The 27,123-nt window shown below is 37.8% G+C and overlaps 1 protein-coding gene across 2 annotated transcripts in view; it reads left to right on the top strand.

Moving 5' to 3' along the window:
• The window catches only part of LOC143017848 (protein RCC2 homolog), a 59,626-nt gene extending 33,172 nt beyond the window's left edge, over positions 1-26,454 (top strand). Inside the window, exons 7-9 of one of the 2 annotated variants that reach the window (XR_012965713.1) lie at positions 4,539-4,712; positions 19,072-19,186; positions 24,979-26,454. Coding sequence is in view for 1 of the 2 variants with exons in the window: in XM_076172813.1 (XP_076028928.1) it covers positions 4,539-4,709 (171 nt within the window). In the remaining variant the exon portion in view is untranslated. The remainder of the gene's footprint in view (positions 1-4,538; positions 4,713-19,071; positions 19,187-24,978) is intronic. The other variant, XM_076172813.1, reaches the window with a different exon arrangement.
• Positions 26,455-27,123: the final 669 nt, after the last annotated feature.

The raw sequence follows: 27,123 nt of genomic DNA, 5'->3' as shown, positions 1-27,123 counted from the left end.
CTTCTCACTGCCAGGCCCATATGCACTTACAAAAACCCACATCTCCTTTCCCAGTTTCACCTTCATCCACATTATCCTTGAGGAAACTTCCTTCCACTCCACTACATGTTTACCTATCTCTTCACTTACTAGTATAGCCACCCCTTCCCTCCCTCGCCCTCTCTTCACCCCTGATACCTCCCACTTACACTCCCAAACTTACACTCACCCTTTCCTTTCAGCTTAGTTTCACTCAAAGCCAACACATCCATCTTTCTTCTCACAAACATACTACCTATCTCTTCCCTTTTACTCTCATCTGTACCACATCCATGCACATTAAAAGACCCAAACCTTAGGGTGCTGGTCGGAAAACTCCTAGACCCTCTTATGCCTTTGCTTTTTCTTTTAGGAATGTCCCCTGTGGGGCTACAAGGAGAAGGATGCTTAGTCCCAATCCCCGTCCCTTTCTTCTCGCCTCTTACGATCCAAATGGAAATACTTGGTGGCAGTATTCTTTTCCCCCACCACAGGGAAGGTAGGCGAAAAAGGAAATGAATATTCAGAGAAATTGTACAGGACAGTAACAAGGGGTTGGGGGACAGCCATAAAACAACCATATAAAAATAAAAAAAAAATAATAATAATAATAATAGCCAAATACTACCATTAGAAAAGAACCCTAAGATTCTAGGCACTGCATTTGATACTCATATCACTTTGAGCCCACATTTCAAAGACATGACAATAAAATTTACCAAGATAACAAACCTACATCCATCACAAGCACTGACTTTGCACAACAGAAAGAAACTAATAACCATTTACAAGCAGTTCATAAGAACCACACGACTCTGCATCTATAGCATGGTTCCCAACAATCAGTATATCAAACTCAAACAATTTACAGACAAAACAATTTACAGACACTACAGAATGAAGCAGTAAGAATAATAACAGAATGCTACAAAATCACCCTTATTAGACACCTATATACAGAAACCAAAATCCTCCCCATAGAACACTACATGAAAATGAGAGGAACACAATTCTATGCCAGATAACTAAATACCACACATCCTTCATACTACATTTCACAAGCACCACCAACAGAAAGCAACAGAAAAACTACACCAGCAGCAATCTACATAAATATTTATAACAACCTACAACCTGTACCATACAAAACATCCACATTAAATGAAAAGGGGAAAAACATATCTTAGAACTAAGTATAATGAAACTTCACTACCCAAAAAAAAAAAAAAAAAAGCCAGACAAGCCTGGATTTAACCCCAAGGGCTTTCACCTCTACAGAACCAAAAATAAGGAAAGGATAGTCCCAATTAAATCTGACATGGATGTCTTGATAGATTCAGAGGAAATAATGAGCAAGGCACTCACTGAATTGGTATTTATAGAGGATAGATATGGTACCCGACTGCAGCCCAGTCTTTAGTGGGGCTAAGGGAAGTAGACTTAACTAGCATCAGCATTAGTAAGGAAGTAGTCAAACAGATTGACTTCAAGCTACAAAATCCCTGGGTCTGAACAAAATTTGCCTGGCATTGCAGTGTAAATTTGAAATCTGCAACCACTTAACAGAAGTATTTAGTAAATCAGTAGACACTGGAGTCATGCTCAATTCTTAGGGACAGGCAAATATTGTTCCTGTTTTTAAAAAGGGTGATGAGTCTTTTCTGCATAACTACAGACGAATCAGTTTTAGGTAAAAAGCTGGAATCAGTAATAGCAAATAGAATCAGGGCTCATATCAAGATGCATAATTTGATTTGTGACTTAGCATGGGTTCTCCAAGGGAAGTTCATGTGTAACTAATCTTTTATCCTTTTATACTAATTTCTACAAGGCAGCAGATAAAAATGATAGTTATGATTGTATGACCTTGACTTTAGCAAAATGGATTGTGACAGAAAACAGCAGATCACTATTAACAGTGTAAAATCCAAATTATTATTACTAGTGGAGTACCCCAGGGCTTGGTTTTGGGTCTCGTATTGTTCATTATGTATATAAACAACTCGGACAGTGGGATATATAGTGGTGTTGGTAAGTTTGTGAATGACTGAAATAGGACACCATATTAGGTCCAGGGAAGACACCAAGATACTGCAGGAAGATCTTAAATTGTTTGTATGTCCAGTGAAATGGCAAATGGACATCAATATCTCAAAGTGCAGTGTGTTAAATGTAGGTTTATACAATTCAGAAAACAGGTATAGTGTTAGAGAAAACTCAGTGTGAAAAAGACTTGGGAGTGTTAGTGAGTCCTGACCTTAAATCCAGAGAATAGTGCATTAGTGTCAGAAATAGAGCTAATAGGGCATTAAGATTTGTTGCTTGGACAGTTAAAGAAAAAAAAAAAAGTGCAGATGTAATTATTAAACTCTGGCATTAGTTGGACCCATCCTTGAATGTGGTACAGTTTTAGTCTCTATCCTATAGAATGGTTATTAATTCACTAGAATCAGTATAGAGAATGACCAAAATGATACATGGGCTTAGAAATTTACATTATGAAGACAGGTTTAGGCACCATAACTTACACTCTGGAAATACGTAGAGTGTGGGGAGATCTATCTGGTAGAGGTATTCAAATGTGTCAAGGGTGATGTGGGCAAGGTCATATAAAAACAGTAAGACAAGACTCATAGAGAAACTGGATGAATTTAGATTTAAGAAGGAAATAGGTAAGAATAGGTTTACCAATTGGGTTGTTGGCAAAAGGAATAGGCTTAGTAACCTCGTAATGAGGGCTTAAACTATTGGTTGTTTCAAAGAGAAGGATAGATAACTTTATGGATGGGAAGGATAGGTGATGATGGACATGGAACTACCTAGTGTAAGCCTTAGTCTCTTACAGTTTTCTCCATTCTTTTGTTCTTAAAAACATATACACACTCAGGTCACTAAAGAAGACCTTCAAGAAAGACCAGACTCCATACTCCAGCAGTCCCCTGACATAAGCCCTACAGAAAAAAACTCCCATACCAGATAAGAAACACACAGTCACTCTTACACTCAGAACACCATCCACAGGAGTGGCAAGGGGTTCTTTTGGTGGTTATCCCAAATTCCTTGCGTGCTGAGGGTTGTGGGTAAATCCACGACATAGACTCAGCCACACCTAGATGACCACATCACAGATAAATCCAAGATATAACACTTGACCCCATACTATACAGAACATTATGGAAGACTGCATTATATACAATCATTCACGCCAACAACACAATTTAAGGGATTTATTAGAAACTCCATTCCAACCATGGCATTCCTCAGGGAGATGGGACTGCTTGGTTAAACAATACCTTGAGATACAATCATGCTAACATGAAAATTTTTAGATACGATGTTAAAAAAAAAAATTAGATTTGCACCCTAACATACGATGGAAATATTGAGAGACGATGTGATACACAATAATTTGAAATGCCAGTGGTAGGTGGCAGAATGTTTGCTTGGCTCCTGATGATTCCTGATCCTTCAGCTCATGTGTTGTCTTCTCATTTACATCTTTGCTGTTTGTTTGTCATGTTTATGCCTGTTTTGTGTATTATTATTGTAATTTTTGTGCATAACCCTTGGTCCCAAAGGTAAGGACAAGGATAGTAGAAAAAAAAAAATGGATGGAGGTAAAATATGAAATAATTGCAAAACATGAGTGTGGTGTGCGGATGACTTAGCCAAAGAATATGGATGCAATGCATCAACAATATCCACAAGATTAAGCAGAAAGATGCAATAAAGAAGGTGCAGCCTTCCAAAGGCCTTGTCATTATTTCAAAGCTTAGAACAGATGTACATAATGAGATGGAGCGCCTGCTTTTAATATGGATTAAGGAGAAAGAGTTAGCTGGTGACTGTTACAGAAACAATGATCTCAGAAAAGGCTATCACCTGTCTCCGTGGTATATGTTAAATAACATTTCTCATTGTTATTTATTATTTTATCATTGTGTGTGTTATTACTCATGTATTTATCTATGAATTGTGCTTGTATTGTGTAATTTAAGTTTGTTTTGGGATAATTTCGTATCACTGGAACAGATTAATTCGGTTTCCATTAATTGAAATGGGAATAATTGTTTTGAGATACAATTTTTTTGACACGACAGTAGTCATGGAACAAATTAATTTCGTATCTCAAGGTATCACTGAATAGGGAACTACAAAGACAACACCATCCAGCATTAAAGCTGTACCAACATAGAATATGCATGGCCACAAATTCAAGCTGCCCTAGATACAACCACCACACAGAAGACAAAGTACACCTCATATTACAATGCCACATGCAAACAGTTCCTAGACAACAACAACATCCACAAAATTCCCTGAGTGACTGATAGTCCCACCCGGAGGCCTGAAAAATGTTGATCTTCAGCAAGAGAAACCAGGGGGCAGTGGATTGACTTGGTGTGTGCAATGACTCAGTTCCCCCATCATAAATGGAAAAAGGTCTTTTGGTATCTGTTGGTATTGCTTTGATATTTTTCCAATTACATTTCTACATATTAGTATTTTTGTCTTTGCAGGGTTTAGGAGAAAATACGAAGTCCAGCACCCAACCAAAAGAAGTGAAAGCCCTTGAGGGTGCCCATATCTGCTTTGTGTCTTGTGGCATGGGTTACACTACCTTAGTAGTCAGGAATGAAAATGATAAAGATAAAGAAATTATCAACAAACTCAAAGAAGTGTACCTGTAAATGGTGAGTTTCTGTTCCATACCAGCTTTTAACTTAGAGGAGCTCAAGATACAGTGATTAAAGAAGGGTATCACCAAACCAGTTCTCATGGAGATAATATATATATATATATATATATATATATATATGTATATATATATATATGTATATATATATATATATACACACATTTCAGATATTGTATTATGTTGGTATATAGGGAGGGTTAGGTGGGAGGAAATAGTTGTCTTACTATACATACATATACCAAGGCTTTTTCCCCCTTACAAGGGAGGTAGCCAAAAAGGAAAAGGCATAAAATCATTCCCACCCATTCCATCCCTGAATACACTCCACACCCCTCCACCCTCCCTCTTATCTTAGCACCTCCTGGATGACGGGTCATCCCTGCACCTTGTCCACTACCCTGGGTCAGAAGCAGTGTCGCAAGACACAGCACATCCACAGCAAGGCCGCTTCATTAAATCGACAACCCCCCCTCTCCGTGCCCCCATGCATGAAAGGAGATTTTATGATTAACTTATGATTATGATTAACTTAAATAAAGTGGTAGTCTGTCAGGAGACTGATTATAGGAAGATGCTTTGTAAACAGCATCTGTTGATGTTCTACAGTACTTAGGTATGGAGTTGAAGTTGGAAATACAATTAGGTACAGAGAGTTTGCAAGAGTTGTATCTCATCACAGTATAACTTGTTTGAATAATTTACTCATAGAGTGAGAGGGTTCATCGTAGCCATACTTTTCATTCTCCAACTGCAATCTGGTGAGTGTCAAAGTATAGAAAGGATACAGAGTGGTTGACAAATTGATTAAAAGATGGGAAGCTATCATACCATAGATGCATGCAAGTTTGGCAGTTCATGTGGTCAGTGTTTGAAGGGAAATCTGGTTGAATCATCTTGCAGCTTAATGAGTTTTAGCTAGTTGCACTAAGCATAGAGTTATACAAGTTCCATGACTTAAACCTAATAGTGCTTTTCACAAGCATTAAAGTTATTTATTTTATCCAAGAATTGCTATAAAATCTGTCTTCAGATTGGTTGTTGAAATGTGAATGGTTAAAGCCAATGTTGAATTAATAGATTATATATGCCCTCATTGTGGTTATTAGATGGCAATTCTTGCAAGACACATTAAATTTGGCTGGCCAGTGGCAGTCATTTTAAGAGGCATATCACTTTATTTGCACATATATATACATACATATACCAAGGCTTTTTCCCCCTTACAAGGGAGGTAGCCAAAAAGGAAAAGGCATAAAATCATTCCCAACTATTCCATCCCTGAATACATTCCACACCCCTCCACCCTCCCTCTTATCTTAGCACTTCCTGGATGATGGGTCATCCCTGCACCTTGTCCACTGCCCTGGGTCAGAAGCAGTGTCACAAGACACAGCACATCCACAGCAAGGCCGCTTCATTAAATCGGCGACCCCCCCTCTCCGTCCCCCCATGCATAAAAGGAGAAGACGGGGAGAAATCCCTTTGGGCTGTGTCAAATTTTGCTCACACATACTACCTCACCCCCCAATATTTAGAAATACAAAAAAAAAAGGAAAAAAAAAAAAATACAATTTGCTCAAACATTTACTCCAGCTTGTGCTGTTATTTTAAAAGAATTGTCATCGGCAAAATATTGCCCATGCCAATGCCGAATCCCATTCTAAAAAAAATGCAGATTCACCTAAAAAGTGCCTATTCTTGCCAATGCAGATGAATCAGCACACCCCTAATTTTGTCCATTAGTTCTTCTTTACATTCTTTTAGTATCCAGTTTGCAATTCCGTCTGGGCCGTGTGATTTCCTAACATCAAGGTTTGTTAATTGATACATTGTTTCTTTTTGTGTTATTGTTATTTTCCTCATGGAGGGAGATCGCTCTTCACTTCATCCAAGCTTTGTCTCTATCCTTCATCTCACTGCATCTTCTGTTGAACCAGTATTTCATGTACACCTCTAGTTTCTGTCTTGGTACGTATTTATTCACTCCTTCATTACAGATTTCCATCAAGATTATCCATTTTTCTTCCATTTGTGTCTTTTCAATGTAGAATTTTTCCCAATTTGCATCTTGAAAGAATTTTTTAAGTTTACCAAAGTCTGTTTATTATACATCAATCTTCCTTTTCTGTATTTCTCATTTCCATGTATATTTTTGTTCCTTTAGTTCAACCTCTGTTAGTATGTGGTCACTCTTTCCAAATGGTGTCCTGTATTAAGTTTTATCCACAATTTTAGGTTCTGTTGTAAATATTAAATCTAATCTCAGTGGTTCTTCATTACTTCTATATCTGGTATTTTCATTTACCCATTGTGTCATTTTATGTTCTGTGGTCATGTCAAGTAATACATTTCCCCATAGATCCCCTTCCACTGTCATCTCTTCCCAACAGATTTCCTTGCAGTTAAAATCTCCCATAAGTAGCAGGTTACCTCCATCCTTCAGTATCTGGTGAAAGGGGGTCCGCTGTTGGTGCAAAGGTGGAGGGTGGCACCTACCTCTCTGAAGTAGCAGCAGAACTTCCAGATGACACTGGTAGACATTGTGTCCTGGCTGTAGGGCACAATGACAGGGCAGCATGAGAGCATGTCCATGATAACCAGAAACAACTTTCCTGCAACATGGGAGAAGTCAGCAGACACATACTTAACAGGCCAAGTGGGGCATTTATTGCACAGGAGGGGATCCTGTTGCTGGCTAGGGCACAGCACCTGGCAGGGCTTGGAGCCCTCCACTGTGCTCTTGATGTCAGTCGATGCTGGCCCAGAAGAATTTGTCTAGCCCATCGCTTTGTGGTCTCCACACCCCGGTGGCTGTCATGGAAGTGGGCCAGTAGAGTGATGGGGATGACAATGTGCTGGCTCTAGAGCACCAGTTCCCCGTCAACAGAGTGGGCATCTTGGTGCTTCGAATATGGTAGGATGGAGCTGGGTAGGGCAAAGTGGTTGGACAGGAGTTCAGAGGACATGTAAGCAGGTGGCCATAGGACTGGAGTTCCTGTAGAGTCCTATCAGCATCTGTGGTAAACGACAGATGGTCCTCGCGAGTGCCAATGTTGCTGGTGATGATACTCCTGACATGCGCAATGGCTTTGTCACAGTTGGTCTTGTCCTTTGGTGTGGAGTATGAGACCAGGGCTCATGAGAGGATGTCTGGGATGCATAGCTCGGTGCACCACTTTGCCAGGAAATGAAGGGCGAGATCCTCTCCTCAAGCCATGGGAGGCAGGAGTTCTTGACAGCATCCAGGTTATAGAAGTTGAGGATGGGGATCGGCGGATGATGGTCTGTCATCAACGTGAAGTGGGGCAAGCCAAATAGATATAGTTTGCACCTGGACACAGCCCAGGTGACAACGAGGATCTCTAGTTCAGTGGTGGCATACTGGGTTTCGGTGTCTGTCAGGAATAGCTAGCCATGCAGAAAGAGATGCAATCGTCCCTGGCCGTGGTCTTGGAAGAGGGCATACCTGACACTATAGAGACACAATGCATCCGTCTGCAGTACCACTGGCAGGGTATGGTCAAAGGGTACCAGTACGGGTGGTGACAACAGAGCTCGCTTGATATCAGTGTAAACCTAGTGATCTGGGGTCCAGATGAACAAGCGCTTAGGGCTCATTAGAGGCCATAAGGGTTGAGCAGTTGCTGCTTTAGCTGGGATGGAGTCCGCCAGTTTGTTCACCAGACCCATCTGACCAAGACATTGTCCTCATCGGTTGAGAGACTGTAGCCACAGAAGCTTGACATGGGGAGGGGTCCAACTGTGAATATTTCCTTGTTAAGGATTACAAAGGAGGAGCATCCCGAGAGGAGACCTTTTGGTCCATAACTAGGTTGGATGTGAAAAATTATAATAATGTTAAATCAATTATAATGTAAATAATGATAGATAAATAGGTAAAGTTAAATGATAAAACAGGTAAGCAGGAAATAGTAATTGACATATAAATAATAATAAATGATAATCAAGGAAACAGTAATAAACAGACAATAACAGGCAAATAATATAAAATAAATGGCAAGCATTACAGCATCTTGTTTAGGTGTTTATCTAAACAAATCTTAAAGTTTTAAACTGAATGCCTCTGCAGGAAGTTTATTCCATTCAATAACTATACGGTTGATGAAGTTGTTTCTACCCACTTTCGAGTGAGCATGTGGTGGATCCTCCAGAAGTGAGGGGAAGTCCTCGTCAAACAGGAGAGTGTCATCCACCACCAGAGCTGCATCCCCACAGAGGCAATAGGTGTCACAGGTGGCTGCAAGGTCCATCAGTCCTCGGCTATACTTGTACCATCTGTAAAGGGTGACGAACATGGTGAGGTGCTGGTCCCCCTTGGCGAGGTCCATCTGCCTCTAACTGTGAAGGGCATCCACCATAGTAAAGAACCTCATGGAGGGGATGATGTTGCAGACTGCCACAAACAGTGTGGGTGTGATGGGTAGGGTGTGATACCTGAGAATTAATTATAGTCAGGTCCACTGTGACACATACGCTATTATTTTTGGCCACAAGGACCATCAGGTGGCACCACTCTGAAGGTTCCTCACCAAGAAGTGTGAAGATACCTTGCTGCACCATTGAGTCAAGTTCTTCACTTGATCCTGAAATGCGAACAGTGTCAGCCTTGGTGTGTGGAGGGTGAAGGGTCCGTGCCAGCTGTTAGTGGATTCTCATGGGGGAGGGGACCATCTTTCCTAAGGGAGTGGTGTGGAGGTCTTCTTTGGAGACTAGCACGTCACTAAATTCCCATAGGAAGTAGTCATGAGTGGTGGTTGGTGAGCTATCAACAGGCAGTGTCAGCTTGGTGCACTTGTTTGCGTATGTCACCACTGAAGGTTCCTCACCAAGAGGTGTGAAGATACTTTGCTGCACCATTGAGTCAAGTTCTTCACTTGATCCTGAAATGCAAACAGTATCGGCCTTGATGTGTGGAGGGCGAAGGGCACTGTGCCGGCTTTTAGGTGGATTCTCATGGGGGGGGGGGGACCATCTTCCTTAACCACTTCACTACGGGACTTAAATCTCGCGGGCAGCAGCCAATGCCAGCCGTACGACGTGTCGTAATAATACTCGCATCATAAAATATAGTCACGGCTTATATCGATCGTTCTCTCTTTCACCCGTGAATTTTGAAAACCACAGAGAATGGGATTTAGAGCAGATTAGGGAGAATGTAAAAACACAGGGCGACTACAATGAATATAATCAAGACGCCGATATGGCAGCGTCGCGAATCCACTTGCTCCTCATGACGCCTACGTGTGCGGCACTGTATGGAAGGGATTAAGGGGGCAGTGTGGAGGTCTTCCTTGGAGGCCAGCATTTTACTAAATTTCCGTAGGAATTAGTTGCAAGCAATGGTTGGCGAGTTATTAACAGGTAGTGTTAGCTCTGCGCACTTGTTCACGTGTGTCACCGCGAACATGGGTTTCGGAAAGTTGGGCGGGACTATGGCCAGTGGCTGAATGAGAGGAGGGGCATGTGGACTCCCTGGTAAACCTTTAAGTCGGCGATGCAGTCCAGTCCCTGTCATCAAGGTGGCCCAGAAGCATCCCATTGCTGGGGATATGTGGGAACCATCTTCTGTGAACATTGACACTGGGGATGGTGGCAGCAAGCTGGTTTTGTGTATCCCCAAATGTCTAGGCATCAAGTGCCTATCACCATGACATCTGCACCTGTGTCAAGTAACATGCAAGCTTGAGGACATGTCCCCGAAGTGGTTGTGGAGGTTGACAGGTAGAGAGCTATAAGGGCCATCAGACACATGGCAGTAGCTGCCAGCTTTCCCATTGGGAGAGGGTGTAGCAACAGGGCTTGACAAATTGCGGTGGTTCGTGTCCTGATCCTTGGTCAATTTGCAGTACTTCTTCCAGTGACCCTTTTTATTGCAGGCAAATTAGACATGGTGAGATACAGAGACAGGCACCACGAGTGTAGTGAGATACAGAGACGGGACATCATGAGTGTAGCTCCCCTTCCCCTAAGATACAACTAGGTAAATACACCTAGACAACATAAAAACACTTTAATACTCCAACAAAAACAACCCTGACAGCCCTACAGTAAAAACCTTCCCACACCTGACAAGAACCACAGTGGCACACCTGCACTCAGGATACCATCCAGCATTAAAGCAGTGCCACCACAGAATAGGCTTGGCCACAGATTCAGGCGGACCCAGATGCAACCACCACACAGAAGACAGAGAACACCTGATACTAGAATGCCTCACACTAACAATCCCCAGACAACAACTCTGTGCATCTTCTCTTAGTTACTTATAGTCCCACTTTGGGGCTGGTTTCTCAGAGGCTCTGGATCTTCTGCAAAAGGCCAGGGGCAACAGATTGATTGATTGCTGTGTCTTTCTGCATTACTTCTGACCCAAGCAGTAAACTGGAGACATGGGTGACTTGTCATTCATGAGGATATAAGATGAAAAGAATCAAGTGGGTGATAGATGGGAGTGAGATGGGTAGGGTTGGGTCATGCCTTGGCTGGCCACCTCCCCTGTAAAGAAGAATTTTGTATGTATGTAGATAGATAGAGACAAGTTGATGGTGTATGTCAATATTTGGTTTGGACCCGACCTAATTTATGCAAAACTGGGACAACTGTATTTTTGAGACCTGACAAAGAAGTAGTTGGTCTTTACTTTCCAGAGGAACAGGTGTCATAATGAATTGTTTTTTTTTTTTTTTTTTTTTTTTCATGTGATTTCTGTCATAGTGTTATTTTGTTTTTTTTCATCTATCTCATTCTCTCTCTGTCTCTCTAGGAGTGTGGTAGTGCACAGGTTGTGCTAGGAAAATACTATATATATGTATATATATATATATATATATATATATATATATATATATATATATATATACCTGGTGGAGATACTATTGAGGTGAGATCAGGGATACCTTACACTTGGAGAATTCATGTGAAGTAGTTTCATTCCTAGTTTCTTTAGTTGAACACCACAGACAGAAGTTGATGAAATTGAGAACATTACACTTGGAGACTGGTACATTTCTGTATTCATGTGAAGTAGTTTTAGTGCTTAGTTTCTTCATTTGAATACCACAGACAAAAGTTGATAAAATTGAAAACATTTTGCCACTGCAAGAGCTGTTATGATGAAAAGAATTTTCATTAATAAGACTTAGCAGAGGTTCTCAGAAACACTGTTTTATTGAGTCTTCACATCCCTTACCATCATTCAGGAGATGCATTTTGAGGTTAAAGTAATTTTATAAAGTTAACACCTTTACCATCAAAATATACTACTATTGCAAATCAGTCCCAAATTGCATACATTTATACCCATTTGTAATGCCAGTTACTAATTAGTATTTGGAGTCCTAAAAATTTTGGATCTCAGGTCATATAAAAACGGTTTGTGTTGCAGGGATTTCCTAACACAAACATACTTCCTGGAGTCATATTATGCTCTAACAAGCCTAATCTTTGGTATTCGTGTCTTCCTATGTAGTTTATACACCCACTCCATATATTTTGATACACCATTCTTTACAAATCGGTCCTGGACTTGCTTGGCTAATCTAAACACAAGATAGTCAATCTGGATCATTTTTATTTTTTAAACATTTTGATTTATTGAGCATGTTGACTTGAACGTTACAACACTGAAAATTTGTAGAAAGATAATGATTATCATATGCTATCAAAGAACTACTATTTCTATCCTAGTAAAGACCTGTTGAGGTAGAAGTAATGTGGACCAATTGTCATTTTCCCGTGACAGTGGATGAGTAATTGGTGACAAAGGTAGCAGATGTTCCTTAGTAATGGAAAAATTTCTTCAATATACAATAGATTTATCATTTGTTTCACTGTCAGGAGTCACTGGAAACAAAATTGAACAGAATTTTTTTTAGCGGTCAAATTGCTACTTTTGTATTCTTTATATTTGAGATCCTGGAGGTATTGTGAATACACATTCAGAATTATATATAGAATAATTTCCATGCACAATTTTATTATGTTAACAAAATATTCTTATTCTTGATTTTCAGCCTTCAAAAGTATGGATACATAGTAAATCCAGAGAGCAGTGATTTATTTGTAGAAAATTAACATAATTTTAATTTCAAATTAGAAATTTTCTGTATGAAAAACAGGGAAAAAATATTGTACTTACCCCAGAGAGAGTATGTTACTAAAACTACAATTATAGTATCATTAATGATGATTCTAAAGAGATATTGCAAGTTATTATAGCAAATGAAAGCCAAGTTGTGACAGCATACTCATAGGGAAGAAATGAGTTTCACTATCCATCTGAGTTATTTGTAACAATGGAATTTGAAATTCTCTAGTACCTTCACACACTAAAATTATTCTGTTACTTGCAACTTTATGAGCCACCATGCATTGGGTCATAATCATCATTATCATCGTCTTTGCCAAAACCCTAAACAACACACATTTTTCACAATACATCTCGCACAAAACATAAGACACAGAAGTATACATAAACAAGACACCAAAGCGAAAGGAAGTGCAGTAATTGAGCGCCTATCTAGCAGTTTTGTCTCTGACACGAAGGAAACTAGTTGTTATTGTGCGGGGTGTGTAAGATATGTTTCTCATGTGACTGATAAGGTAAAATCCAGTTCTTGAAATAAGTATAGTTGGCACAATGGAGAAAGAAAAAGATGAAAGAATATTAAAAGAACTAACGAAGAGAGGCCTGGATATAAGTAAGGTGGAATCACTGAGAAGTGTCATTTCCAAGAGAACATGTTTAATTGACACTCCAAGGATAAACCAAAGGTGGGAGAACAACAGTTTTTCGGGTTTTCTAAGAAATCCAGAAATAGGTAAAGGCTTAGATATAGATAGAGAAGTTAGATGTAGCAGTGCATTAAGAAATCACAAAGTAAACTAATTATTGAAAGAAATCATAGATTTAATATTGGACTGCCGAGCTGTACTAAGGGAAGTGATTACTTTGCATAAGAGTAATGAGCAAACGATTAGAGAATTAAGTGACCTTAAAAGTGAAATTGATATCCTCAAAAGAGAAAAAGAAAGAATGAAAAATGAGGACAAAAATCAAAATGAAGAACTTAAAAAGGAGGTCAGAAAGCAATTACAGGTTGTGACCAGAAAGGGGGAAGAGTCATTTAAAGAAACAGACCTCATTGAAATAAAAAATCAATGTAAACAAGAACAGGAAAATAAAAAAATATCTTTTAGAGAAATAGTACAAAAGCAGATAGGGGAAAATACAAAAAGTTATGAAAATAATTAAAGAAAAGGAAAATTGGTTGAGAGATGCAGTTGACAAAGGTAAATGCATTGTGGTCCATGGTAGCCAAGAAAAATATGTGTATAAATACCAGAGAGAAAATGAGGAAAAGGAAATAGCTAAGGAAATTTTAAAAGAAATACAGGATGAAGGGCAAAATTTTGACAAAGAATTTGACAAGATTCACAGTATAGGCAAATATTCAAAAGAAAAACAACATAGACCTCTGAAAATAAAACTAAGAACTCAAATGATAGCCAAGGAGGTATTATCGAAAGCAATTAAATTAGCAAACGTCGAGAAATTCAAACATATATGGATAAAAAAGGAAATGAGTGATGAGGAAAAAGAGAAAGACAAGGCTCTCAGAATTGAAGCCAATGATAGAAATGAGAAAAGAACAGACTTTTTTCTTTTTCTTTTTGAGAGTGAAATGAACTTTAATATTAAGAAATGTAGTATAATGGGATTTGGAAAAGGCAAAAATAGAATATTGGGTCATAAAATTGGTAACGAGGAAGTCAAAAAATTTGATTCAGAAAGGGATCTGGGAGTAATTATCTCTAGTGACTTGACATCTGATATACATGTCAATAAATTATTTTGAGAGACTTTTAACTTATTAAGATCAATGAAAGTGGCCTTCAACTACATGGATGAAGAAATGGTAAAGAAAATAGTGGTTACACTAATAAGACCTAGAGTATGCTGCAACATTATGGGCACCTAGCACAAAAAAACAAAAAAAACAAGAAAATTAGAAAGAATTCTAGAATGGCACCTACACTATCAAATTTGATGTACGAACAAAGATTGGAGAAATTACATCTATCAACACTGGAACAGAGACTAGAAAGGTGATTTGTTGACCATTTACAGAATTATGAAAGGGATGGAAATTCTTGATGGAGACGACTTATTATAATGAGAGAGAAGAGAAACAAGAGGACACGAAAAGAAGCTAAAGAAGAACAGTTACAGAGGAGATTTTAAAAAGAATAGCTTCCCACATAGAGTGATTGATGTCTGGAACAAACTAAATGGAGAAACAGTGAGTGCCATAGCTATACAAGATTTTAAGAATGGATGCGGAGAGATACGAAAATGGGTCACTACGAGCATAGCTCTCGTCCTGAAAGATACAACTAGGTAAATACACACCACCAACAGAATGCAACAAGGAACTACACCAGCAGCCTACTACCCAAACATCTACCACAACCTACCATCCAAACCTCATAAAACATCCACACAGAATCATATTCACTCCCAAGACTTTTGTTGCATTTATATGAACCACTGGTATTATCTATGGAGAGGGGGGGTCGCTGATTTAATGAAGCGGCCTTGCTGTGGATGTGCTGTGTCTGGCAACACTGCTTCTGACACCAGGGCAGTGGACAAGGTGCAGGGATGACCCGTCATCCAGGAGGTGCTAAGAGGGAGGGTGGAGGGGTGTGGAGTGTATTCAGGGATGGAATGGGTGGGAATGATTTTATGCCTTTTCCTTTTTGGCTACCTCCCTTGTAAGGGGGAAAAAGCCTTGGTATATGTTTTTCCTGAAAGTTCTTAATTCTTTGCAATTGAGGTATTTCAAAATGTCAAAATTTTGTCTTCATCTCACTGGGATTGTTGTCTATGAGAAGAAATGTGTGCTTAAACTCATGGAATTAGCTGGTGAATAAAAAAAAATATATATATATTACATAGTCTAAATTTATTCACAACACAATTTGAAACATGTTCTGTAACACAAAGGTTAAAATTTATATGAAACTCATTGTTTAGTGAGGCAGGAATTTGTGCTTGAAGGTCTTGCATTTGTGGACTGTCTCAGGGCAATCTTGTTTAACATTCCAGCAGTAGTCTGCCATCATATGTTTGCCCCATCTCCCTTGGTAATGCTCCTCCATGGTCTTCATATCCTGATGGAGCTGCTCACCTTGCTCATCACTTACTGCCCCTAAGTTCTCAGGAAATCTATCAAGATGACTGTATAGGAAATGGAGTTTGACACTCATGTTGTATCCAAGGTCATGAAAAGGTGACAACAAGGTTGTTACAAGGGTTTCATAGTTGTCAGCTTTTTTGTAACTGAGAAAGTTTTCCATTACCACCACAAATTAAAGCCACGCTCCCCTTTCATCTTTTTGACAAAGTCTTGATCACATACAATTGTGCGAACCTGTGATCCACCAAACACACCTACCTTGATCTTCTCAAATGACAAAGCAGGGAAAATCGAGACTATGTGTTAGAAGTATTTGCTATTAGTATTTAATGCTCTGACAAACTGTTTCATCAGGCCCAGCTTCATGTGGAAAGGAAGAAATATCTTTTCTTGACTGACAATTGGATCATGGACAGTATTTGGCATACCAGCTTTCAGAATCTCATATAAGGGCCATTTTTTCTGCTTCCAATGCTTGTCTCTAGCTCAGCTGTTCCATATGCAAAGAAAGCAGAGATACTTTGTAAACCCTCTTTGTTGACCAAGAAAGAAGTTCACCATTCTGAGGTCCACACAAATTGTCCAGTTGTGCTCGTGGTGTTTTAGTAGGTCTATCACAGTTTTAATGTCAGTATGCTCCTCTTGTAAACACATGGAATGACCTACTGGAACAGCTGTCATTATGTAGTAGAACACACTTCAGGTGGTTAAAACTGTCTAGAAATAAACTCCAGTCACTTGGATTATACAATGGAATCCCTGATTCCTGGAGAAGACCTGAGATATGGCAATAAACAAATTTATTCTTCTCTTTAAAAAATTCCACAAAAACTTGTACCTGATTTTGGAAGTATGAAACTAACGTGGTTTGGTTCAGTAGAGCCTTTTCTTGCAACCTGGAAGTTAACATTTCTGTTACTTTTTTGGAGAGACCCAAATCATGCAAAAGGTCATTCAGCTTTGGCTGGCTAAACTGCTGAGGAGTTGAATGATGTAACTTAAGAAGGATCATCGGAATTTGCCAGTATTTCTTGAGTTCCATTGTCAGTCTCTTGCATTTTGTCGCTACCCTCTTCCTCAGATGGAGACAACCCATTAAAAACTGGAATTGGTAGCTCATCAGAGTGCAGAGTAGGTCAGATTGCTGAGAGGATACTAGGATATGTGATTTTATGTCTGTTTTTCTTTCCAATGCCTTTTGTAATAGACAAAAATAACAGTCAGTTGTGTGATCCTTCAGTTCCTGCCAGGTCATAGGAATTCTGAAAGGTAAGCCCTTACATTTCCCTTTCGTCCAGTCATGTAGCATTTCTTCACAGTTATGACACACAGTATGTGGGGCCCATTTCTTGTCTTAGTCACCAAGCGTAAGTCCGAAGTACGCTTTATAGGCTCGCCTCACAAACAATGTTATTGTTGTATTCATAAGTAAGAGTCAATCCCTTTCTCTAGGCTTTATTCAACTAACAAAACTTCAATACAGTCTGAAAACAAAACAGAAACAATATAAGGAAACATACCCATTCTAATCAGGTTAACATGCACAATTAGTTGTAAGTAGACAAAATAATGTAAAGCTTAGATCACTACATTCTCTGCTCCCATGAAAAATCATTGTTCTATATAGCAAAGAGGCTTGTGGTATTCCCACGTAGATAGGCACAGTTGTTCCAGGCCAGTATGCACAGGAGTGGAGGGTTCACCCCTATGTTGGAGATTAGCTGGAGCACCAGATACCCAGGCCAGAAAAGAATAAATTTTTATATCCCCTTCCTTGATGAATATACTCTGATCACCTGCAACATTGGAAGAACTCAACTCAAATGAATCAGCAGACACTTGAAGAATCTCCACCAAACCAGTCTCTCTAGAAGGATTGATGTTGAGATCCTCTTGCATCTCATACAATGATATGTTACCAGTCTGAGCCAAGTCATGCACTGATATCATTGATTTGTGTCCATCAGCAAATCTTACATGAGTGTACTGTGGGTTTGCCTCTAACAACTGAACTTCATCAACAAGGGGTTCATATTTACCAGTGCAAACATGATGTAGTAAGGCAGGACCATGAACAGATAACCAAGTTGGCAATGAATGGCCACTGAGAGATCAACACTGGTACAAGAAGAGCCTCTCATGTGGTGCAGCATTTGTGGCTGTGCAGAGCAGAGATCTAATTGAATGAAGAGTGTCAGGCAACACTGTTTCCCATTGATATTCTTGAAGGTTCTTGGGTGCCAGAGCAAAGGTTATGTGCTTCCAGATTATAGTATAATACCTCTCACACTGCCCATTCCCTCAAGGATTATAAGGTGTCATTTGACTAGTGGCAATGCCTAGATTGTGCAAGAATTCACACCGATCCTTGGCTATAAACAAGGATCTGCGATCAGAATGCATGTAGGAAGACATACCAAATATTGTAAAAATCTGATTTAGACATTGGATTAGTACTAATAGTCATGTTGTGACAGATAAATGTAAACGGAAAATGAGAATATTAGGTTCACCTTTAACAGGCAAAGCCAAATGAAAATACTCACCAGTTGAATGGACAGGGCGGAGAAAAACTTTTCAGGATCACCATAGGGAAAACATTGCTAATTCCAACTTTTGAAAGAGGGAGGAAAAGTAGTGGTTTTCATCTCAGAAGTTGCTCATGATAGAAAAAAAAAATAGTATGTTTACAATTAATTTTTTTCCCCCTTCAAAGATGGCATATTTTGAAGGTTTTGCTCCCTAAAAGGTGAGTAAGTCCATTGAAAAACTTGATTGATGTAGTGTTGGGAATGAGTTTGAAAATAATAAGGTGGATACTCTTCCATAGAGGTAAGTGAAATTTTGACAGAGTTAAACAGAAATTTAATTTCCTCCCATGAGTCTAGACTGCATGGTCTGGAGTGAGAAAATGAAATAAACTTGGCTCAGAAACCAGAGGTTGATAAACTGAGAAGGGAAAATAAAACTTTGACAAATGAGAGAAAAAGACCTTCTCAACACCATAGAGGAAAAAGGATAGACCAACAATAAATGAGGAGGGAAGAAATTTTATAGGACACAGCTGTTTTCCCTAAAGAATACTATTGAACAAAGTAGCAATTTAGTCCTTATTGAAGATTTTAATTGCAGTGATATCAACTGGAAGGAATGGGAAGGAAGCAGCAAAGAAGATTCCAGGGTAACTACCCTGTTAAGTATAGCAATGGAGAACACAATGACCCATTGGGTTAAGGAAATGACCCAGGTAAGAGGAGATAACATTCCCACAAAATTTGATCTGCAACTAACCAAAGAGCCAGACATACTCAGCTCCTTGAGCAACCTTTGCCCCATAGGAAAAAGTGACCATGTAACAATTGAATTTGAACTGGAGGATGAGGAAATAGTGCTAAGGAATGAATCACACAGGCAAGGTAGACAAACATATAAACAAAATTGTTAGTGAAACCTATAACTTGCTAAGATCAATAAAAGTGGCTTTTCCTTACTTGGATGAAGAAATGGTAAAGAACATATTAGTCACACTGATAAGGCCTAAATTGGAGTATTTAGCGACACTATGGTCACCCAGTACTAAAAAGAATTAGAAAATTTTTTTTAGAGAATCTTATAATGAATGAAGGTTTTGAATCGGTCTTCACAAAAGAGCATAATTTTGGTTAGAAAAGTGAGGGTAGCAATAAAAAAAAAACAGGCTTAGCAGATATAAATGTAGAAGTAAGGAAAGTGCTCAACCTCCTGGGATCATTGGATGTGACAAAAGCTTCAGGGTCTGACAAGATCTCAAACTGGACACTTAACCCGTACATCACCGGGCAAATGTTGTACTGTATATACTCCCCCCTCCAGCATCGGAGCCAAAATTGATAATCAATATTTTTATTTTATTTTACTATTATTATATATTTTTTTTAATCGACTCAAAATTATGTAAAAACCAACAAATCCTGCTTATTTTGATTCAACTTAGCCTAGAAGTGGAGAAACTTGGGTTGAACGAGGTCACATTTTTGGGGGGAAGCTTTGTTAGGATTTCAGAGAGTGAAGTAATTTGACATCTATGATGTTTGAAGTCAATGTACAGTTGCCCATAGTAGTCTGACACTTATGGAGAACATGTTTATAAATAGTTTTTGTGGATTTTTTCGGCAAATATTTATCACTTTGTTATGTGGTAAATTGATTCTTTGGTATCTTTTATTTATAATTTTATGGAGGATAGGTGATTGTGGTGTTTCTTATTGTTTTGTTAAATGTTTTAGTAAGCATCCATCACAGCATTATTGCCTAGCCAGATTTTGTATTATGCGTTTATTACAAAAATTGGCGGCTGAATACTTACTAAATAGCACCTGCCTAACTGTTGAAGTGCAATTTCACCTCCTCATACTTTGTTTCGTACACCAGAATCCCCAAAATTATATCCTAAAGGCCGATTTTATACCCCATGTTACCCCCCAAAAATTGCTGCAAGGGTTGCCAGTTTTGTCAATAAATAAATAAAAAAAAATGTATAAAAATAAGGTGCCTTTTATAGCCAATGGATAAGGCTATTTGATTATTACCACATATTTGACCCTCAATGCAATGCCTATTTTTGGCAAATTCTTGAAATTGCGGCATACAACATATGCTACTGATGCCCAATCCATAAAACAATTGCGGCATACAATGCATACTGTACATAGTAGTTTATAGTATTAAAGAAAAACAATGTACCTAGATGTCAAAGAGAAAAAAAAATTAGAATTTGCTAAAGCAATTCTAAAGGAAATACAAGAGGAGGGACAGGATATGGACAAAGAGATTGAGGAAGTGCATAGAAAGAAAAACAATATATGCCACTAAAAATCAAACTAAGGTCTCAAATGATAACAGAAGTACTATAAAAAAAAATTTAGCAAATAATGAAAATTACAAAAATATATGGACAAAAAAAAGATGAGTGATGAGGAAAAAGAAAAAATGGCACTTGGAAGTGAATAATTTTTTTTTTTTTTTTTTTTTTGAGAGAGAGAGAGAGAGAGCTGGACCTGATGCTGAGAAAATGGTTGATAAAAAAAAGAACATGATAGACAGAAAAGGAGAAAAGAAAAAAATGAAAAATAACATATACCAACATAGATGGCATGATTTGAGGAATAAATGAATTAAACTACTATCTGGCATTGGAAAAACAGACATAATGAGAATTGTGGAGACGAAATTAAAAAGCCCTCTACCACCAAACACTGGGACAAGGCCTATACAACCATTGGATGAAAAATAGAAAGGAGAAACAGGGTAGTCATGTTTTTGAGTAAGATAACAGAAGGAAAAATTAATGTGGAAATAATTATTATAAAAGTTGAAAACAGTGACATGAAAAGTAGAAAATTTGTAGTAATGGACAGAGAGTGATCATTCCAAAATGCTGGAAGACACAAAGAATGCACTGATTTACTGAAAGGAGGAAATATAGTAATTAAGGGTGACTTTAACTCAAAAGGAATATGTTGGAAAGAAATGACAGTGAAAGGTAGAGAAGACCTATGGGGAAACATACTACTGGATATGACCATTGAATACACAATGACTCAATGGGTAAAGGAAAATACCAGATATAGAAAATGAGGAACCATCGAGACTAGATTTAATACTTGTCAGAGCCTGAAATTGTAAACAGAATAGAATATAAAACACCAGTTGGGAAGAGTGATCACTTACTAATAGATTTCAAACTAAAAGAACAAATTGATGTGAGAAGAAATGAGAAACATAGGAAAGGAAGACTAATGTACAACAAAACAGATTTTGAGAAACCCAGAAAATTCTTTCAAAATATAAATTGGGAAAACTTCTTAGATGAAGAAACAAAGATTGAAGATAAATGGAACATATTAAAAGAAATTGGCAATGAGGGAATAAACAAGTATGGACCAAAACAGAAGCAAGAAAGGGTGTACATTAAGTGCTGGTACAACAAAAAATTTAGTGAGGTTAAAGATAGAAGAGACAAAGCTTGGAAAAGATGAAAAAAAAAACAAAAAACAAATGGCAAACATATATCAAACTAAGAAAAGAAAATGTAAAAATATGCAGGGATGAAAAGAGAAGCTATGAAAAGGACATAATAAAAAAAATGCAAGGTCCAACCTAAACTATTTTACAGGTATGTGAATGGTAAACTAAAAGACAAACAAGGAAATAGTAAAATTGTGCCAAGGTAATAATGAATATAAAAAAGATGTAGAAATGGATGAAATTATGAACATATTAAATCTGTATTCACAATTGAAAATACACAAAATTGGGAGGAAATACAGAAGATACCACCCAATGAAAGAAATAACTTTGACAGAGAAGGAAATTAGAGACAAAAAAAAAAAAAAAAAAAATTGATGTCAGAAAATCACATGGTCTGGGTGGAATTGCAAACTGGATATAAAGGAATGCATAGATGAACTGACAAAATCTACAAAATAATTGTTTACTCAGTCAAAGAAGGAAAGGTACCACAGGATTGGAAAAATGCAAGTATTGTACCAATATATAAAGGAAGGGACAAGGAAAATCCAACTAATGACCTGTCTCCTTTACAAGCACAATAGCAAAAATGTGTGAAAAAGTTATCAAAAGTAGATGGGTTAAATATCTGGAAGAAAAAAAATATACTGAATCCAACACAAATTGGATTTAGACACGGAAGATCATGTGCTACCAACTTGATTTGCTTCTACTTGAGAATAATAGAAATAACACAAGAAAGGGATGGATGGGCAGATTGCTTTTCTAGATCTACAAAAAATGTTTGATAAAGTACCACACAAAAAGCTATTAAGAAAAATGGAATCAATAGGTGGTATTCAAGGAAAATTATTGGAATTGATGGAAGGTTTCTTGACTGGGAGAAAAATGAGGGTAGTACTTAGAGACAAATACTCAACCGGGGAAGTAATGATAAGTGGAGTCCCACAAGGTTCGGTATCGGCTGCAATTATGTTTACCATATATATAAATGACATGGATGAAGGTGTGGAATGTTATGTGAACTTCTTCGCAGATGACGCAAAAATATTAAAGTAAGTACAGAGGAAGATTGTGAATCACTACAGAAGGACTTAGATAAAGTCTGGAAATGTAGTCAAAAGTGGGAAGTGAAGTTTAACATAAAAAAATGTATAGTGAAGTTTGGAAAAAGTACAAATAGAATATCGAGGAGATACAAAATTGGTGCAGAGGAAGTCAAAAAAGTGAGCTCTGAAAGGGACCTAGGTGTAATTATCAGCAAAGACATGTCACCAGACAAGCATATAAACAAAATAGTTGGATAAAACTTCAATTTACTAAGGTCAATGAAAGTGGCTTATGACTATTTGTCTAAATTGGAACTACCAACTACCAACACTATTGGCCATTTACAGAATCATGAAATGTATGAAAGTTCTTGACAGAGGAGACTTATTAAAGTAGGATAAAAGAAAAAACAAAAGGACATGAAAATAAACTCAAAAAGAATAGTTATAGAAGAGATTTGAAAATATATATATATATATATATATATATAGTTTTCCCACACAGAGTGGTGGATGTCTGGAACAAATTGGATGAAGCAATAGTGTGTGTAAAAAACATACAAGAATTAAGAACAAACTAGATGCTTAGAGATACAAAAATGGGTCACAATGAGCATAGCTCCACTTCCCGTATAATACTACCAGGTAAATACACACACAAAAATAGAATATTGGGACAATACAAAATTGGTACAAAGGAAGTTACAAAAGTCAACTCGGAAAGGGACCTAGGAGTAACTATCACCAATGACATGGCACCAGACAAACATATCAACAAAATAGAGAAACTTTCAATTTATTAAGATCAATGAAAGTAGTGTTTGACTACATGGATGAAGAAATGGGAAAGAAAATATTAGTTGTATTGATAAGACCAAGATTGGAGTATGCTGTGACACTATGGACACCTAGTACTAAAAACAACATAAGGAAATTAGAAAGAATTCAAAGAGCAACAACAAAGATGGCACCAACACTCTCCAAATTGACAAATATGAACAAAGATTGGACAAACTCGAACTACCAACCCTGGAACAAAGAGAAAAAGGAGATCTACTAACCATCTACAGAATTATGAAAGGGATGGAAGTCCTTGATAGAGATGATTTACTGAAGTGGGATAGGAGAAAAACAAGAAGACATGAAAGTAAACTTAAAAAGGATAGTTACAGAAGAGATCTGAAAAAGAATAGCTTCCCACACAAAGTGATAATCTGGAACAAACTGAATGAGGAAACAGTGAGTGCAAAAACTATACAAGAATTTAAGATCAAACTGGATGCTGAAAGATACAAGAACAGGTTACTATGAGCATAGCTCTCTTCCCATAAAATACAACTAGGTAAATATATATATATTTTTTTTTTTTGTCTTCTGCCATCATTTTAACCACTTTGGTACAATGATGTCTATGTAGATGTCATATGGCATGAGTGGGTACACAAGGATGCGTTGGCGTCTTGATTATATATATACCGTATATGTATATAGTAGTTGTACATGAGTTACTCCTGGATTCTTTGAACTGGTTTGATCATGTTTTCTGTGTTTATTATTACTCAGAGTGAAAGAGAATGAGTAATACAGCAATGACTATATAATGCAAGTAGTGCGTTGCATCATATATATGGCAGCCAATGCTGCATGCAAGAATTTGACTTTTCTGAAGTGGTTAATGAATATTTAAGTTTTCTTTCCATTTCTCCTGGTAGATGATGAAATGGATATATACATGAAACTACTACATAAATTACTAATGGAATCATAGATAAAGTTTAAGTGTATTTTGTATTGCCATCTGCTTTCATCATAATGATTAACCTTCCTCTCCACTTCTACAGGTAGATGATAAAATGGATGCATACATGAAACTGTTACTAAAGTTACCAATAGAATAAGAAATATAGGAGTAAAAAATGTACTTCATTGGACTATTCATTCACAAATAATAAGATATTTTTTCTTTCATAATTTTTTGCAGATTCCCAGAACATCACACTATTCTAACGAGTCAGTAGTTCAGTTATTCATATTATGAAATATGTCTTCTGTATTCTGCTATCCAGAGGACAGAAGTTCTGAAGTCACTTCAAGATTTCACAAGTACAATAATGTCCATGCCACAGTTGTTGAACATAAAAGTGTATTGAGTGGTCAGATCAACCAATATGAGGTATAAACATCATTCAATGCAGTCCTCAAAAATGTGTGACAAATCTCATTTGTTTCAGTATTTTAGCTAGTCTAGTTTTATTTTTGTGTTTTATGTATAAAAAGTGCTGCAACAAATTGTACTGTCCATTGTAAGGAAAATGTTCAAGTTTTTGAGTGCAATTTTTATACGTGTTTTATAGGGATGGTAAAAGTGACAATGGCAATTATGAAATGATTATGATAATAATGCCAGTAAACTGTCATTGCTTCAAGAGAAAATGCAAACTTCATATACCTCAATTATTCCACTCCAGAGTAATATGTAGAAATCACACCCAAGTAGTTCCAGTATGAAGAGTGCTATGTGCTTAAAGCAGTAAGGGATTTTATTTTATCTACTCAAGGCTAATTTCATCGTCAATCCTGAGATTCCTGTTCATATCAGCCCTGGAATTGATATAACATACCATTGGAACATGGTTGTTATTATGTGCATGTTTGTTAATGATAATTGTTGCCTCAAATTTCACTGCATGAAAAACCTGCAGCCCTACAGCAGCTGGCAATGGTCCTTTGGGCCTCCCACAGATTCCTTTGGAAAGAAAACTGGGACTGTTGTCTGTTATTGGTGTGGGACTGTTTCTATGTAACCAGCTCAAAGTTGTAGGAGGGGAGGTATCACCAGTTGTCAGCTGTGAAAAAGGTGTATGAAATACAGTTGAAGTTGATAGAGCACAGCTCTTGGGCTTGGTCTGGAAATTTAGTGTCAGCCCCTTAGGGTTGCACCCCTTGGAGGTGAGAAGACAGGTTTTGAAAATGGGCAGCTGCACTGTCTGTCTTGCAGGACTACCACAAGCCATGTACTATTCATTATTGGTCCCAGTGCTTGTAGATGTGTAGATGCACCACATGGCAATCTTGATCCTGGACTTCACCAGATAGGTCATGTGCTTGGTATTAGGCAAAATCAAACCAGTCAGTATGATAATCCCTGAAACCCATCCAAGTCTCAGTTGAAAAGCTGAACAACTAGAGAACTTGCTGTGGATTGTCAAATTATGTGAGTGTGTGAATGCATATTTGTATGTCTATAGATGCAGTGAAACAGTCCTACAGCCTGTACACTTAATACCAAAGCATGACATGGTTGGATCCTGAAGAACATACACATGAGACAAGGAGTAATATTAAGTTTAGATCATGGTACTAGAGTACATCCATTACTCTGGGGTAGCAAGATAATATAAGTTAAGATGTCATTCCAGTGTGTTTTGTAAGTAAATGTATGCAAATTGTATACAAATCTCTTAGTTTTTTTCACCTTAATGGACTTCAACTACATTAAAAAATGGGTATTTGAGTACTGTCCTGTAAATTAATTTCTTGGTGTATTTGTGTTTGCCCTAACTGTATTCACCTAATAGTAGTATACAGTAAAGGCACATTGCTCATGAGTTCTTATTTCTTACTATGTAAATAATCATATTTAGCTTCAAATACATGTATGGCTCAAACTTATTCTATATCCTTATCTTAGTCAATACCCTGTACCTGTATTGACTGCATGTTCTCGTGCAGGAGTGATTTTGTTGGAGCATGCAGCCAATATTTAGGGACTGTTTTGAGGTGCCCCTCATGGACTGGAGTCTTACATTCATCTGTGTTGGAGTAAAATCACTACAAATAGAGGAATGATGCCTCTTTTTTTTTTACTACAGCTGTCCCCATATTACGTTGCTCTCATGAAACTGCCCTATCCCCTGTGTTACGGAGAAAAAAAAGAATTCTGCCACCATGGTTCCTTTGTGGTAAAAGGCAACAAAGCAAGATGGATTGTTCATAGTACAAGAAGTCAGTATAAGATGGCCTACGAGGGGAACTCCAACCAGAACTCTAAAATTTAGGTTATTAGATGTACGTGGTTGTGGTACAGATGAGTAAAAGAGAAGAGATAGGCAGTATACAGCACTTG

The sequence above is a fragment of the Oratosquilla oratoria genome, chromosome 33, assembly GCF_046742065.1.
Source record: "Oratosquilla oratoria isolate Oo_2021 chromosome 33, ASM4674206v1, whole genome shotgun sequence".
NCBI lineage: Eukaryota > Metazoa > Arthropoda > Malacostraca > Stomatopoda > Squillidae > Oratosquilla > Oratosquilla oratoria.
The sequence above is the reverse complement of the archived record's forward strand: the minus strand, read 5'-3'. Positions and strand labels throughout refer to the sequence as shown.